Genomic DNA, 18,110 nt, shown 5'->3' on the forward strand with positions numbered 1-18,110 from the left:
ACTCCTCTGAAATAAAACATAATAACAGGAGAAAAAATATTTTTAATGTATCTTAGTATGTCTAGAAAGTAAACATGAAAATATGAACACTGCAGCCATTCTGCAACTAAAACTGTATTCTCTGTCAAACAGTATTTTAATGAAGTGTGAATTACTTTAATATATCTTGCAGCCTGTCTACATAAAATTTCTTGTGAATTGAAAGAACAGTCATTTCACTTTTATTTTATGTTCAGAAATGTATTTTCTCTCAGATAATTTGTATTCAATACAGGTAAAATAAGGCAAGCAGTATTTGGTTCCAAGTGACACTTTCAGTTTTCTTAAAATATTTGTTGAGTTCCAGTAACTCTTTTCTGTTTTGTTTTGTCCTAATATTATTTGGCTTTGCAAATCTTTAAGTAATGTGCATATTTCTAAAACAAAACTTGTCAGAGCTGACAGCAAGAAAGAAGTGTTGGATTATCCTCCCTGCATCACCCCTTCTTCACTGCCTGCAAATGGGGATGCTTGGCTGCCCATTGGGTCAGCCTCCAGCTCGGTCCTCTGTCCCCAGCAGTGCTTCCACAAAGCAGAACAGAGCTCCCATGTCCCCCCAGCAAATCCCCACCCTCGCTGTGGGGTGCACAAAGCACAAAGCCAACAAATTACCTTTCACTGTGCAGTTCTGCTGGTGAGGATTGGGAGGTGGGAGTAGCCTCTTCCAAACACTGGAATGGCACAAAGGATTAGTGAAATGGAAGGAGGAGAGAGAGTTGGCCATCTTCCAGCCATGCTCCATCTTCCTTCTCTGAGAGAGCCATCTGCTACTGTGGACTAGTACAATTAACCTTGTAACTCAGCTGGCATAGCACAAAATAATAGTTGGAGCAGATTAGACCAGAGGTTCCTCTGGGAAAATAGCCTGCATCTGATAGTGCTCAAAAGCAGGTATGTGAGGGAGAACAGAGAGAACATGCTCTGATAATTCCTCCTTAATACATCTCTATTTCCATCTGAATGTATTTATCCATGTGCCCACTAATTCTATTCCTTATTGTAGTTGTTACTAACTTCCCTGGTACAGGCATACTAGTATATAAATCCCAAGTTCTCTTATGGTACTCTTTTTTTTTTTTTTAATTACATTTTCAGTTTTTTAGTCCTCTGGTTCTAAAGCAGCCATAAACAATATGGTACACACCAATGTTAATTTAGAAAATTCATCAGTGGATTATTTCTCTTAGGCCCTTTGCAGGAATACTGTGTGGTCCTGCTGACTCATTACCGTAACAAGCAAATACTCTTCTGTGTACTGTATGACCTTAATTAGAGACATCCTTTAATGAGGATCAAAAAAAAAAAAAAAAAACCAAAAACCAAAACCAAAACCTAAAAGTATATGCTGAGGATTCAAAGTTTAAATCTGGCAGTGATGAATGATGATGGCTTGATGATGGCTGCTCATGGCCTGGACAGGCATACTGGGTGAAAAACCGGCTGGATGGCTGTGCCCAAAGAGTTGTGGTGAATGAAGTTAAATCTAGTTGATGGCTGGTCACAAGTGGTGTTCCCCAGGGCTCGGTACTGGGGCCGGTTCTGTTTAATGTCTTTATCAATGATCTGGACAAGGAGATTGAGTGCACCCTCAGTAAGTTTGCAGATGACACCAAGTTGGGTAGGAGTGTTGATCTGCTTGAGGGTAGGAAGGCTCTGCAGAGGGATCTGGACAGGCTGGATCAATGGACCAAGGCAACTGTATGAGGTTCAACAAGGCTCAGTGCCGGGTCCTGCACTTGGGTCACAACAACCCCAGGCAACGCTACAGGCTTGGGGAAGAGTGGCTGGAAAGCTGCCTGGCAGAAAAGGACCTGGGTGTGCTGGTCAACAGCCAGCTGAACGTGAGCCAGCAGCGTGCCCAGGTGGCCAAGAAGGCCAACAGCATCCTGGCTTGTATCAGGAATAGTGTGGCCAGCAGGACGAGGGAAGTGATTGTCCCCCTGTACTCAGCACTGGTGAGGCCGCACCTCAAATACTGTGTTCAGCGTTGGGCTCCTCACTACAAGAAAGACATTGAGGTGCTGGAGCGTGTCCAAAGAAGGGCAAAGAAGTTGGTGAAGGGTCTAGAGCACAAGTCTGATGAGGAGCGGCTGAGGGAACTGGGGTTGTTTAGCCTGGAGAAAAGGAGGCTGAGGGGAGACCTGATCGCTCTCTACAACTACCTGACAGGAGGTTGTAGCCAGGTGGGTGTTGGTCTCTTCTCCCAAGTAACAAGGAATAGGACAAGAGGAAGTGGCCTCAAGTTGCACCAGGGGAGGTTTAGATTGGACGTTAGGAAAAAATTTTTACTGAAAGGGTTGTCAAGCACTGGAATAGGCTGCCCAGGGAAGTGGTTGAGTCACCATCCCTGTAGGTATTTAAAAGACATGTATATGTGGTGCTTAGAGACATGGTTTAGTGGTGGCCTTGGTAGTGCTAGGTTTATGGTTGGACTTGATGATCTTAAGGGTCTTTTCCAACTTAAATGATTCTATGATTCTAAGAAAGGGTTATCACATACTACAAAGACAGAAACATGCACTGAACCCAAATATTTAGAGGAACAGGACTGAAGAAATACTTGCAAATTTGGAAAATCCAGAAGTGACATTTTCATTACCAACTTTATTTGCCTTAGAGTATGTATTTATGATAGTCTTAAATTACCTGATCAGATACTGTTACAGGCTTTTGCTTCTTTTTCCCATCTGTCGTCCTCAGTGCACAAGGATCAGCATAGAAGGAGGGCAGCATCTGACTGTGGGAAAACCAAAAGACTTACTGGTTTCCAGACTTGCCAGGTGTCATAGTTTGCAATCTGAATGTTGATTTTTTTTTTTTTTTTCAGTACAGCGTATTTGTATTTTGTTCCTTTAAGCTTCCAGAAAACAGTACTGCAAGTTCAAACCCCTGCTGCTTTACCTGTTGTTGTATTGTGGATTGTAAATGTGGTTGCTTCGTTCCAAACCTTCTTCCCCTGTACTCTTGAGACTTTTCCAAGTATAACTACCTAATTTTTTTACTGTCCAAGACATGTATTACTTGGATCTACTGATTGATATATATATTATTGTCTAAGGTATTCCTGCTCCTGTTTGTTATCAGCAGTATTATTGACATGGTCTTAATTACTTCTTAATTGTCCATTGTCTTAGTGGTCCATTGACTTTTAAAAAACACTTCAGCCATGTTAAAATCAACATTTATTTTGGTGTCTTTCTTTGTCATTAATGGATCTGCTTACTCTTTGTACTACTTTTCCCTGTTATTTATTTTTAAAAGCTTTTTTTGTTCCTACCAACTTTTTTAAATATCATTAACTCATCATGCCCTTCTGCTTCTTTTCCTTTTGCTCTGTTGATTTCTTCATTTCTCATCCAGCTTTGTCTTAACCTCCAATCCTTTGAGCTCAGGAAATGGTATTGACTGCTTCCTTTCATTTTTATTTTTCAAAGGAACTGTACTCTGTTGCACTTTGTTTCTAATCTTTCAAGGGCTAGTCTTCTATTTTGTTGCTCCCAGTACATTATGTTCCCAGTTTTCAGGAAAAAAAATTCAGTATTGTATTTTTCACATCAGATGGGTTGTATCTGTACACTTAGCCTCAAGTCAGTCTGCTCTGCACTTAGTAGTTAAATATTAGTTGGAATTGTAAATGTGTAATTAACTAGCTTTCTAATTAAAATACTCACTACCTTAAAACTTACTTGATAGCATTTTTAATCAAAATTAGTAAAGTGCTTTAGAGTTACATTAGGTCAGGCTTAAGTAAAAACATTAATAGCTTATAGACAGTGTCATGAATTTCTGCATACATATTTTCAGTGATGATCCAGCAGTTGTTTAACCAATTGGTCTTCCCTTCCATCTAGTTCATTTGTCGTCTATGTAGCTTGAGAATGCTGTGATAGATAGATTTGTCACTCTGGAGCTATCTGGTGAGTTTTACACTGGAAGTGTAACAAATTGATCTGAGAGTTGGTGCAGAAATTTTTCTACTATTCTCCAGTCTTGAGGTTTAGAGGTGCAATTCCCCTCTGCACCTTTTTTTTTTCTTTTTACTTTTGTGACCTTACATTAACTTTCAGATAGTAACATACAGATCTTTGTTGGAAGTATTTTGGCATATAATACCTACAGTCAATATCTTGCCCTGTTTCAAGCTCCACTGTGTAGATGGCACTCTTACTGTTGACTTCCCTTTGATATGCAGCCTGACAGCTGGTACTTCATATGGAGCATCACTTCTGTGTCATTGTTTGTGTGTTTGCATGCTTGATGTATCTTTTTACATAGTTTTAAGAATGTTTGATAACCTCCTCCTGTTCTTACAAAACTGCCCATCAGTGCATGTTTCTGGTAGTAACGAAAAGTGGAGAGTCCTTATTATGACAACTTAAGTGACAACTTATTTAGAAATAATTGTTGTTGATAACCTATAACAACATCCTCACTGAAGAAGGGAGTGAGTTTCTTCATAGCTCTTCATAATTGGTAATGTAAAACATTGTATCTGCTATTACTTTAAAAAAAGGAAAGCTTGCTCTTAGAAGTCTAGTTCCTTCATCTACTTGGGTTTTAGTTAATGTGTTCTTTTGGTAACCTTTTTATCATTTCATGAGACTGTGTAAAGCAGTTCAGGAAAAGCAGGTTAATAGAAGAATATAGACTCTAAAGTGTTCTAAAAGATGTGGGTTTTGGTCCCAGTGGAGACTGACACTCCAGCCTACTTACTGTAGCTGGAATGTATTGATTTTCTTCTCCCCCATTTTAGCTGCACCACTGAATTAGGTATTGTGAAGCATCTTTCTCTGTGAAGAGAGGAAAAACTGTCATGAACTTTTTCACCCTAACAGTACAGCATTTCAAACTAAACCTGATTGAATGGAAAAGTCTGTAAGGACTCTTAAAAACCTTGTAACTCAGCTCCCCACTCTCATTTCTCCCCTTCCAACAGCTGTTCCAGCAACCTTGAGAAAGTGTGACAGATGATTGTAAGAAATTATTTTTTTAATCTTTTTTCACTGAAAACAGCAATAATAATAATAATAATAATCTCTGAAAACAATGCAATCCTGTGTCATGATCTCCTAAGGTTAGCAAAGTGGTCTTGTTCAGGTTTTCAGCAGGATGTGCAGTTACTGTTATAATTGGCTGATGAGTAGGTTTGGACCTAACTAGAATGCCAGTGTTCGATTTCGTAGTGTCCTCTGTGAAGATATGTCACCATTTACCCTGGCTTTAGTGACAATTTTCTAAAAAGGAAACTCGTGGGAAATCATTATGCTGTTTATATGTCTCCCTTGTTGCAGAGCATTATCCTGTGATATTTTAGCACTGTTTTCCACTGCATGATGGCATCTAGCTAAGGTTAAGGCAGAACAAGTCCCTCTGCAATTTGTGACTATATTTTACTTGCTGAAAGAGAAAAGATAACCGACAATTAAGTATTTCAGATGTCACTGAAAGAACATGTGCAACTAATCAATGACGTCCTTAGGGAACATGATTTTATGAAACTGATAAGGTAGAAAAATTGGGATTTTTCTGATTTGTGTTACATAATAATAATTGCACCCTTTCGATGAAAAAGACATTTCTGCTGATGTAAACATCAGGCTTTCCCTTGTGGTTTGGGTTTGTTTTTTTTTTTTTTTTCCTGAAGCACAGAGTAGTTCATTAAAGTGTGACAGTAACAGATAAACACCCTTTACGATTTTCTAAGAAAATATGGCGCTTATACTCTTAGTTCAGCTGAAATCAATGAATTTGAAAAATGTATTTCTGGAGTTACTTCCCAAATCACTTGCCAGAGGTTATGTTAGGTGTTTTAGTTTTGGAGGTTTTTATTTATTTTAGGAAGGAAATACACGTGCTATTTTGTTTCTTAAATTAGTGTACTTAGCACTCTGGGGCCCATATTTGAAACTCATTGCTATGATCTTGGTAGAATTCAGGTGTATTAGAAATTCACATTACTAACAAACTAATTGTGAGGTTTTATTTCTTTCTGATTGCAGAGCAAACAAGGTAGTAGTCATGTTTACAAGCCAATGTCACACATTCACTTGAACAAAGGCTATGGGTGAGCATGTTACATCACAAATTATAGACAGTGATTTAGATACTTTACCTCTTGGTTCCTTTTCTGCTCAGCTATTATTTAAAGATCATCAAGTTTGCAAAATATGTATTTCTTACAAGTTTTCAGTCAGAATTCAAAAATCTGTTGTGTTATGGGTTGTTCCAGGTAAATTAAGCCAATTACAATAACAATTATTTCTGATTTAAGAGTATTTTTTTTCATCAACTTAAATAGGAAATTGAGAATGCTTACATTTTTCTCTAAACATCCACTTTAGGCCACCACCAGAGGTAGGAAATGCAGTTAGACACACCTAATCTGGTATGGCTGGCTTTTTTCCTGCTGTTCACAGTTTTTTTTCTCTTTTCCTTTGTTTTTTACCATGTATATTAAACAGCTATCCCTTTTTTGTATCCAAGCCAATGAAGTCAAGCCAGAAGACAATTTGCCCCCTCATTAGTATAATTAACTTGTACCTTTGTTTATTTTTGATTTCCTTAAAATGTATGTCACATTACATTACATCAGTTGAAAAATCCTCCTTTGTTCAATGCAGTCACTCCTCTCTTCATAAAATTCTGGAAATGACAAAATTCCCAATCAACAGAGGTGGCATCCAAAATACAGTGCACTGCAAAATTGCCTTTGCTTCTCTGCAAATTTTACATTTTCAAGTTTATTGATCACCAGAGCAGAGTTATTGACAGTTAACAAACTATATGGATTAACACACTAAAACAGATGCTATTTGCTTACATCTTTTGTGAAATAAATTTTGTCAGGGCAGGGTTAGCAGGGCTTGGGTTGGCTTGATACATGTCATGAAAAAAACCTAAAAGAAATAGAATGAGATATTAATCTGGAGTGAGTGGAAGTAGAAGCAAATAGGTTTGTAAGAGCTGTCAGTAGTTTTCCTTTTATACAGCCATGTATCCTTCTCTTCCTGCCTGACAATCACTGTTCTGTTTAGCAGCCTCAGCTCAACTTTTGGCAAAAGCTGTCAGGGGTGTGTGAGGTTGCATGTAAGCATTTGATGCCCTTAAGCATCTTTATACAACTTTTTGCAGTTCTTCATTGCATATAATTAGTAAGATGGTTTTATTTGAGCAAATCATATACATTGTTATGCAATTCACACACCCTCTGAATATGCATCCACCTCCAGCCCTCCTTCTGTGCATAACCTGAATGCAGAACAGGATAAATTTTGCAGCAGCAGAGTGCTGATTTTGCAGAATGCAAATAAAGTGGCATTTTTTAATGCAGCATCTTCATATAGAGGTGAACTGAAAGGCTTAAAACTTGCCAACATTTCAGACCTCCCTGTTTGTTACATCCATTAAAATCTAGAACAGAAGAGTTCAAAAGCTGCATTTTTTTTCCCTGTTCTTTTTTTCAAACTTAGCCTCAGCTGTTGAATAAATGTAGACCCTGAATTCAGATTTGCAGATGTAAAATAAAAAAAGAACCAGTTCTCAGATACCTTTGTTTTCACATGTGTTTCTCTCTCAAGTCTATGCACATCTTATGTAATTTTTACACTAGTTGGGTTTTCATTACATAAATAACCAAACCATTTGCTATAAAACCTGCTATAAAATCTAGATGACCTCTAGATGTCTCTTCCAACCTATTTTTTTTTGTCATCCTGTTATCCTCTACACAGTGATTCTGTAATGTAAAAGAATACACATGTGGGAATAAGTTACCTCCTGAATGTGAGCAGAGTAATGTTTCTTCCCATCACCAGTCTTGTTTCTTCTCTAGGTTTGTTTCCTCAACATCGGGTGTGAAAATGAACAGGATGCACATGGTTAGCTTTACTTGTACAAATTGTTTTATTTATAAATCTAGTGAAGTTTCTTCCACACATACGTTCGCTCCTCATAGACCTTTGTGAATGAAAGAGCTTGTGGGTTTCATTTGCACATGAAGTACATGTATTATCAGAATGTATGGCAGTATGAACAGTAAATAGGGGCTTGATCTTTCAGGTGAGACATTGGTTGAATTTAGGAACTGTTTTGTTTGCCTCGTGAAAATGCAAGATCAATGATTATTTTTGCTCTGCTTCTGTGAAACTGTCAGAGATCTATTGTTTCCTTTAAAAGTCATTCTTTCATGACGAACATACACCTCAGCATCTCATTTATTTGCTACATATTCTTAAGTATACTTGTAATTAATTTACTGAAAATTGTAAATCATCTCTTCAATGGAAAAACGAAAGAGGATGGAGTCAGGCCACTATGTCATTGCTGTGGAAGAATGTGGCGGGTCTAGCCAGCAGCTCTTAGGTCAGAGCTTTGTCATTAGGAGTCACAGTGCAGATATAAGGAGTACGTTGTAAGCTGATCTGTCAAGCCAAGCAAAGAGGTTCCCTTGTTAGCATTTACCAAGGCACGCATTAATAGAATTGCACAAAGTGGACACTTCCTTTTTCCACTGATGTGCCAGACAGGAGTCTTCTGTGAGGTGAATGTGAAAGCACTGAGCTGTAGCTGCTTTATTTTATGTTTTAAATAAACAGAATTTTATTCACAAATGAGTGTGCCAATAACTTAGTTCCAGAATCAGACATCTCTGCTTGAGAGGCATCTAGCTTGGCACCAGTGATGGCAGGTGAAAAAGAATGTAGTAGCATAAGCTGAATGTGTTTATATGTGATTCATTAAGAACTGTGGTTTTCCTATTGAAATGAAGCATTCCAAAATAAGTGTTAAAAAAAAAAAAAAAAGAAAAATAATTGCAAAGCGTTACAAGTAGAAAATGTTTTGGTAGCTTGAATAAAAGCATACAATATCTAAAATATTAAAAAATCTTGGGTTTGTATTGTGCTTTTTTTTTTTTTTTTACAGACAGTCATTTTAGAAAATGAAGAGCTCCCTAAAATATTTCTTGATTTCCTGAACATTCGCCATGTACCTACCTTGCCAAAAGCAGAAAGCTGTGGGTAAGCTCTCATTTACTGAAAAATACATGGGGGCCAAAAGGCCCATATCCCTCAGTGTTGATGCAATTCCATTGACTTAAAATGGCATTGCTGCCAACTCTAACACTGTAAAATAAATGGGCATTAGGTTCACGTTAAGTATGTTTATATATCCCCAAAAGGTGGTAAAATAAATCCAGCCCGTTCAAAGACAGAATTGAGCTTTAATGTAATATTCTTGGAAAGCAAAGGAGAGTTTAGATGAGAAAAATATGATTTTCTCATAGATCTTGAAGTATCTGCTGAAATGCAAGATAATCATAAACACTCACTAAAGTTGCATAGAAGGCCTTTGCATGTGTTTTATGGTCACAGTATCTGCACTATGTGTATCTGAACATAAGTTCATTCTCTGATCATTTTTTTGATCTCTGTGTGTTTGAAAATGGGGTCTTTCACCTTTCTGATGACATCTACCCCAGTGGCCCCCTTGCCCTTCCCCTGGGAGGGTTCTTGATCAGGGTGGGAGAAAGGAATCTTAGTATGGCGAGTGTAATGACTACAGAAATACCCAAAACAGTGTAACTGGAAGCTCTGTTACCATCTGCAGCTGTAAGCTTTGTAGGGAGAATAATTTCGTTTGTTATGCAAGCTGACATAGTTGCTCCCCAGAAAGCTACATGGCCCTTATCCACTTTGGGGGAGGCTGTGTGGATCTGCAGTGGAGAGAAGGTGAGTTGAAAAAAGTGGAGGTAATTTTAAGGCCGTCTTGCACTTGGAGGTGTCTATGGCGCAGGGCAGTCTCCAGAGTGATTCAGAAGCTAACAGACTTGTCATTTTCACTTGTAGTTAATGGCATCAGCCAATACCCTCCTTGGGACTGTACCCCATCACTTTGTAGATGGATGGATAGATAGATAGATAGATAGATAGATAGATAGATAGATAGATAGATAGATAGATATGCCTGTGAGTCTGTTACAGTAAAATGGATGCTGTTGTTTTGAAGTAGTGGTCATTGTAAAATGATACGATCTCCCACATTCATTTCATCACACTGCATAATGCAGCTACTGACCAGAAGAAGGTTGCCACCTTTGATGGTTCTTAAAGGATTTGGGGTTTTTTTTCATTATAGATTTAATTTGGTTGTAACCAAAGTTTCCTCTCACTTTGCTTGCAGCTCTTTTGATGAAACAGAATCTGAAGAATCAAGGTGAGCTTGATTCCTACTCTTTCTAGGACATCAGATTAATAAACTACTGGAAATTATTGGCGTTTACTGCATTTGTACCTTGCAGTTGACAAAACAGCAGTAGTTTAGCATTAAAATTAGATGCATTTGTTAAATATTATGGCTCGTTTTATCAGCTGTGCTAGATCCACCAACTTGTGGTGTGAATTGAGCATCCTTATGCTGTATTGAGAAATTCCTTACAAAACCCTAATAGAATTCTGCTAGCTCTGAAACATTTCTGGGAATGTTTTTTACCCATTGAAGTGTATTTATTGTAGCAAGAAGATTTAGCAGAAAGAATTAGAGGTTTGGGTTCTCCCCAATGCATTTGACAGAGCTCTGTACGTATCTGCTTGCACTACTTGTCACATGTATGTACAGAGCAGAGCAGAGAGGCCTGGCACCAGCTTTGGGAGGATGTCTGTACTGTGACCAGGGTTGGAGACAGCTCTGTGAGGGACTTCCAAGGACTTTCTTTCTGAGATGTTCAGCAACCATTCTGGGGACTGGAAGAACATAGTGGAATTTCAAGTCTGGTGGCCTGAAGCGCCTGTAGACCGTGGAGCCAGGTGGTAGGTGATCTTGTAACCTGCATTACACCAAGTACCAGGCAGCAGAGCAGGATCAGGAGGTCTCAAAGCCAGCTGCAGGCTGCCCCTCCTGGATGCAGCCCCTTCACCTCCAGCTTCATGTTGACAGTTTCACTGTGTGGCTGAGGAGCGGCGAGCTTTGCTCCCAGGAGATGCAACCCGCCCTTTTCAGGCAGCACTGGTGTGCAGAAACGCACTGGCATGGCTGCTGCATGGCTCAACCACCTCACTTTATCAAAGCTAGTTTGTAGAATATTCTGTTTGCTGACCCTTGATACTCACATCCCTGTTCTTGACCTTTCCAGCAAACTGTCCCACCAGCCTGTGCTGCTGTTCCTAAGGGATCCATATGTCTTGCCTAAAGCCAAAGGTAATCAAACTTGTCATCTGTTAACAGCGCCTTACTGATCTGACCCTGCACCACATAAACCACATTATTATTAATACCGGCCTAGTCAAATGACACTGGTCCAAAATCTAATAACATGCCAATAAAACGATAGTTCTTGTGTAAGAAACCATTAAAACACTAAGTAGGGTGGGCGATTTATAAAAAGGTGGAATTTTCTTCCCCAGTTGTTCTCTCAGACAAACCTACTGAGGATTCAAAAGACAAAGAACATTGCTTTTCTTTTCTTCTTGTTGACCCTTTGGGCTGTTTTGCCTGAAGGATTTGAACTTAGAGGCCCAGTCCTTTGTGAGTGCTTTTTCCCTAAACACCAGTCGATCTACTGAGAGCATGTTTGTATTTCCATTTGGATTATTACTATTTCTTATCATTTTTAACCTCTAGACCTCTTTAGGGAACAAAAAAAAAAAAAAAAAAGAATGTATACTTTAAGTATAATTGATGTGTTTCACAGGACATTTATGTTAGCCTTCATCTCTTAATACATGGTTCAAAAGAGTGTTTGAAACAGCTTGTTATAAATCTTTTTTTTTGGGATGGGTTTTTTTTTTTGGTAAAAAGTTCTTTGTATTATCAATTCAGAGAACTTACCCTCTGTCTTAAACTGAATGTGTGCAGGAAAAAAATTACCATTTTTAGTAGTGTGTTCCTCCTGTTTTTGTCATTTTACTTGTTTGAACTGTTACTTCTACTAAATTTTGTATTAAAAATGCAATACGCTTTCAAGGGAGAATTTTCTCCCAGAGCTGCAAATTAAGATTTATTTTTTTATAATGTGGCATTTTGTTTGATGTTACAAAATACTGTGCTGAAATCAAGAGTCAGGTTCTTGAGCTGCCTTGAAAATCATGACATTTTAAAGACTAAATTTAGGAAAGAACACTTGTTTGCTTGTAATGTCTTAGCCAATGAAGTGTACTTCCTCGAGATTTTCTCAAGATGTATATAAATACCTGAAGGGAGAGTGTAAAGAAGACAAAACCAGGCTCTTTTTAGTGGTGCCGCGTGGCAGGACAAGAACATCAGTAATACCAGGCAACACTTTTTGTCACTTTGAGGCTGACAGAGCACTGGCACAGGTTGCCCAGAATGGTGGTGGAGTCTCCATTGTTGGAGATACTCAGAAGCCATCTGGCTTCTGGTCCTGTGCAACTGGCCATAGGTGTCTGTGCTTGAGCAGGTGGATGGACCAGATGACCGCCAGTCATCTCTTCTAGCTGCAACCGTTTGTTTTTTCAAGCTATTTTTCAAAACCATAGGGACTAGGCTCATGTATTTTCAGAGGGTTAAATAGTCTCTCTTGTGGGCATTGTCCACTCTAGCTACTAGCGTGGCCCAACAGTATTGACCCTATGGAGTCTTACCAAACTTAAAAGTTGTAGTTCTAGAGTGGAACACCAAGTGCAGAGACACATTAGAACGTCATTTAGTGTTTACTGCGACTTGGCACTAGTCTGGTCACGTGGACTGAGTGCCCATGTGAGGCTGGAGTGCAAATCACAAAATGGATGAACTGAAGCACAGTAAGGGGAGATGGTGACTTCATGGGGTCACTCCTGACCCAAGTGACAGCAGTAATGCAGAGGCACCCACAGAGTTGCCTACCTGTGAGCCACATTGCGTGTCTTAATCTTACTGTTTAATGCTCCTCTTAATTGCAAACTCAGATTCCTTGAGAGCAGGATGTAAATTATGGACATCATTTAATTCCATAGCATTCTTGAAAAAGAAAATGGATTTCATATACAGTTATCCTCAAAAATGAAGACAGTGCTTAATGTTTCCAGCCCACATGTAAGGTTTTGCTGTAAGACTTCTATTCAAGATTTTGCAGTTCTGTGATGGTAGTTATCTTGCTTCCCTAATGTGTACTCTAAGGCTAAGCTTCCTTTCCTTGAAATCATTAAGAATTTTATAATGAATTTTTTAACTACTCTTTTAAGTAGTTCTTTACTTGGATTAAGATAAAAGCCAATTCTAATGTGTGACATGTTTAAATATTAAGTAAGTAGGGCTCGTTAATGACATCTGAAACAAAGGACTTTTCAGGCTTTTGCCAAGGCACTTTTTGGCCTTGACACACAATATTTAGAATTCCATATGGCAGGTGAATATTCTTTGTATTTAAAAATGCTACAACATCACATTCATTTGCAAGTTATTCTTTAACCTAATGAATTAAAACACAGATTAGAATGCGAGTTGTGGTTTAAAAAGGAAGAAGAAAATAGAGTCCTAAGTCTAGAGGCTCTACTAGTTGACTCAAGTCCAGTTAGAAAGTAAGTTTCATTCCCTTTAATTCTTCTTGGGTTTAGTTTGCAGGACAGAGAAAATGCAGATGAGCTGTCTAAAATTTTCTCTCTCAGACCAGTTCTTACTTTGATAGACTTTGATTCCTTTGTAAAAAGCAGCCAAGGTTGTTCAAAGTATGACCAAAAGTACGTATCCATTAGCAAATAGCTATTCATCATATGTACCCTTTGAAGACGGTGAACGATGACAGTTGTTTGGATCAGAAGAGGAGTTAGTCTCTCCTGGATAATCTTCCCATAAAATAGGAAACTGTGTATTTGTGGGTTGTGGGTTTGTGAAATAAATAGTTGTTTCTGGAACATAATACTCAAAGAACATTTTTTTTCCCCTCATTGCACTGTTACTTGTCTTTGTAAAATACAGTCTTGCCATTATTCTAATGACTGGACTTTACGCATTGTTGAGTTGCAAGACAACTTTCCAAAAATAAGATTTGCAGTTACAAACTTCATTGATTTTCAGACTCAGTTTTTCATGATGTATCCAACACAGTCAGAGTGCACAAGCATGTCATTTTTTGTGGAAGGTTGCCACTTCTTTTTGAGGGAGTAGGGAAAAAAAATTACGTACTATTTTGAAGAAAAATGAAGAAATCTAAAATGCTGCAAATTTAAAATGATACCTTAGAAGCTAAAAAATGGAGTCTCAGTTTTACTGTCACTTGTTTGAAAATTGTTCTGACGATTCTTTAAGCCATGTAAGTATCACAGATCTGCAAGACTGCTTCAGTGTATTTATACATTTAACTTAAATTAATACGCTTGGGTTTTTTTAAGCAACAAAGCCTCACAGTAAATCTGATGCTGTAAAGTTGTATCATTTTTTTAATCAATACTCATTTTCCTATATATACTGTATGCTATAGAAGAACCAGTAAAAACTGGTTTCTGGAACTGCAGCATTTAATTTAGAAGGAAAGCATCAGATTGCCCTTACAAGTGTATTTTTAATAACATTAATGACAAGAGCATAGGGTTATTCTACCAGGGTGATTTGGGATAGCTGAGCTTGCAGGACTTGAGAAATCATTATTGGATTCAAAATATTAACAAGTAATTTATAATGATGACTTACTACGAGAAGTTGTGGAGACTTATGCATGTATTGTTTCTGGTGGAGGTTGCAGTTCGTTAAAACATCCTAAAATGTCTCTGTTTGAAACATCTTTAATAGACTGGAATCACCTTTATTAATAACTATAACACCTTTGCACTAAAAAGGATTAATTTTTTCTTACCAAGTCCAAGTCCACTTTTTCCTCAACGTTTTTACCTCCAAAATTATTTTAGCAAAGAAATTAGGAGCAAAACCTAATTCCCACTCACATTAGGTGATCTATTTTATCAAGTATCTAATAGAGTTTTATAAATGTTACATCTCCCCTTTTTGAATATCCTGTAGGCTGATGGGTGAAGGAAAGATTTGATTAGTGTGGAAAGTTCCGTATCAGAAATAGCCCATTTTTCTAGGTGAACCTGTTTCCTAGTGCACTAGCAATTTTAAGATCGTAAGATGTGATCAGAAATTCTTACTCATAATGCCCAGTGATTTAAGTAAACCCTTCATTAGAAACACAGGAGTTGGTGCATTTAAAACATGTTTTCTCTGCAGTAATGTACATCCTGTCATTCCTCTGTGTGGATCTATTACTGTGTTTTATCATGTAATTATTTCGTGCTAAATTTAACATGAAAATTAAGTGCCAGTTTCCTCTACATTTGTGGTAAGAATCTAGTAGGGGTTTTCCTTCAGATATTATAGGATGACTTTTTGTAACGTGGCATTTTATGTTCATTAGCCAGCCTGAAATTTTCCTGCCTCATATAATCATCTCTGATTGTATAGGTATCCTCAAGTTTTCTCAGTCTCAACACTGCTGTAAACCACAATGGAAAAACAGCTTTGAAGTATTCCCAGTAGCAATCTTGGAATTCCTTCAAGTATATTGAGATTTTGTTAGAAATTGAATTGCCAGTGTAATCCATCTTCCTTGTGAGAAAAGATTCAGATAAAGAGCTGGAGCCTAGCAGCATTAAGTATTAGAACATCCCTTTAAATCAATAAGCTACAAATCTGGCAGCGCATTCATGCAATGCCCAGTGCTACACTAAAGTGGCTTTAGTGCTGAAACAGCATTACTAATAGCACATCCCCAACACGGATAAACAGTTGAGTGATACAGTAACCCAAATTATATGAGGCTTTACCTAGTTAAGTTTCACAGAAACATTTATATTGTACTGACATAGATAAGAAAGAAAGGTTTGGTTTTTTTTTCTTTTTTTCCAGATGACTTTCCAAATGTAGTTATAGAAGGCATTCTACATGGAATATTTTATCCTCATTTACTGCCCAGGTAGAAGTGCTGCATGGCTAGAAGCAGCTGAATCAAGTCTCTGAGTCATGTTTAATGGAATTAGTAAGAATGAAATTCTGTGATGTGAAAATTATGCTCAGAAGCAAGAGGCACAACCTCAGCTTAAGTTCAAGCATTATATCTTTTTAAATAAAATCAATGTCACTACAATTGCTGCTTTTTTTTAAAAAAAAAAGATATGGAAACAATGGTATTGAAGTTATTTATACCTTCTATATATTGATATGCTGTAACTATTTAACACTAAAAGCTCAAAGTCATACACTGAATTACACTAACTTTTGAAAATAATTGAAAGCTTTACTAATTATTTGTATAATTTTTATCATAAATTACACTAAGCCTTTTTGCACCACAATTTTCCCAGCACATTACCCATTGCTGGCAATGGATGGATTAAAAGTGCTGGCACTGAAGAGAGGGAGTGTGTGAGAAATTGCCCAGAAGAAAAAAAAAAAAAAAATTAAAGCAAGAAAAAACTGAAAGCAACTTAAAAGTATTTTATTAATTTTTCTTAAATTATTTTGAATCTGATCCGTACTGTCAGAAAAGGAAAGGAGCCAATGCAGGTATATGGAGAGTTTCTATTGGAAAACATGCTACTACATAGTGCACTCTCTCAGGAAGTTTTCTGTATTTCAGTTGAAATTATTTTATCTACCAGGAGATTTTAAATGGCATTTATGCATCCCTATTCAGTTATGACATCTAATCTGTCTGTATGTTTAGTTTTCACATCAACTTACAGACTGTATTCCATATCTTAACATTTTATAAGTCACAGAGCATAGGACTCTGTGGTAAGCTAAAGCAAGAATATGATTAAGTAGTAATATGATAAAGATAAAACTGATACATATGTATGTATATTTGTTCAGATTTAACTGGAAATTTGTATGTGTGCTACTGAACATTACAAAATAAATTACTAGAACATGGATGTACCGCTTCAGTATACCTTTTTGTGCATTTCTATTCAAACGATGTTTTTCTGCTTGTGTCATCAGACATGGGTCACACAGATATCTCCACATGAAGCATGAGAAAATACCTGGGTGTCTCATTTAAAACTCTCAGCACCGTGCTATCTGAACACACCAGGCTTATAAAAGTGTACGTCCTAGGGGAGAAAATTCAGTGTACAGCCAGTATGTCAGTGGGCTCATCTGAGGAAAGGTGTTGCATTGCACAAAAGCAGTAATGGCAAAGCTAGACACGAACAGAAGCCTGATCCTAGAGACGCATGGGTAGCCTCCTGCTGACTACTAGATCCTGCATGGGGCTGGTGACAAGCCGGGACTTGTACAGAAGGTGTCCTGTGACTGCAACACTGATTCAGGTAGCAGAGCTCTCTACACCGTCTGTGGCATCACCCTCCGGGAGAGCTTTCAGCTACTAGCGGAAACCTATTTGGGCGAGGGAGGGCGAGGCATTCTCACTTACTTCCCAACACTGCTTCCCAGTGCTGTTTTTCAGAGAATTTCACCTTCAACAGTTAGTAGAAAGAAAAATGAACAGGGGTAACATGGAAGTCTCATTGCCTAGTACTAGGCAAATTCAGAGGCCCTTGACAAGTTCTCCCCTAGCTCTGTTTTAAAGAGGACAGTAATCCTTTCACAGTCTCAAAAAGAAGTGTCAGTCTTTACCCTCAGGAGAGACCCCAGGGCTGTGGATGGTGAACCAGCAGAAGCACCCCTGTAACCACAAATGAGGTGTTGGAGGACCTGCGGTAAATCCCTGCCCACAGCACTTTCCTGTTTCCTTGCAACGAGGTGCCAGTAGGTACCTACAAGCTCTGTGCTGTAGTACTCGCTCTTCCCCAGTGCCACTTGAAGTCTGGATACCTCACGTGGGCTCCAGGACACCCTTCAGAAACGAGTCACTACAAAGGTAAGCTGTGTGTTGCCCACTGTGCCAGTGGATGAATCCTTCACCGGATCTTGGCATTGGCTCCTCCATCTCGAGTTCTGAAACACTGGAAACTCGAGAAAAAATCCGCATCTCTTTCCTGTGGAGTACTATGTAACTCATTAAGGAACCTCATTAACAAACACAGCTATTTCTAAGTGGTATCTTATGCTGACCTTGTTTAAAAGCTACTAGGTAAGCTGTCAGCTTAAGAGTTATTTAGGAAGCATTACAAAAATAA

The 18,110-nt window shown here is 38.1% G+C and overlaps 1 protein-coding gene across 2 annotated transcripts in view; it reads left to right on the forward strand.

Annotated features, from left to right (window-relative positions):
* Positions 1–16,122, forward strand: part of SNX24 (sorting nexin 24) — an 89,951-nt gene extending 73,829 nt beyond the window's left edge. For both annotated transcript variants that reach the window (XM_075740831.1, XM_075740830.1), the window contains 4 exons: positions 8,962–9,056; positions 10,219–10,251; positions 11,168–11,232; positions 15,874–16,122. In XM_075740831.1, the coding sequence (XP_075596946.1) occupies positions 8,962–9,056; positions 10,219–10,251; positions 11,168–11,232; positions 15,874–15,944 (264 nt within the window). In that variant the 3' untranslated portion in view covers positions 15,945–16,122. The remainder of the gene's footprint in view (positions 1–8,961; positions 9,057–10,218; positions 10,252–11,167; positions 11,233–15,873) is intronic.
* Positions 16,123–18,110: the final 1,988 nt, after the last annotated feature.

Source organism: Balearica regulorum, chromosome Z (genome assembly GCF_011004875.1).
Source record: "Balearica regulorum gibbericeps isolate bBalReg1 chromosome Z, bBalReg1.pri, whole genome shotgun sequence".
Classification (NCBI taxonomy): domain Eukaryota; kingdom Metazoa; phylum Chordata; class Aves; order Gruiformes; family Gruidae; genus Balearica; species Balearica regulorum.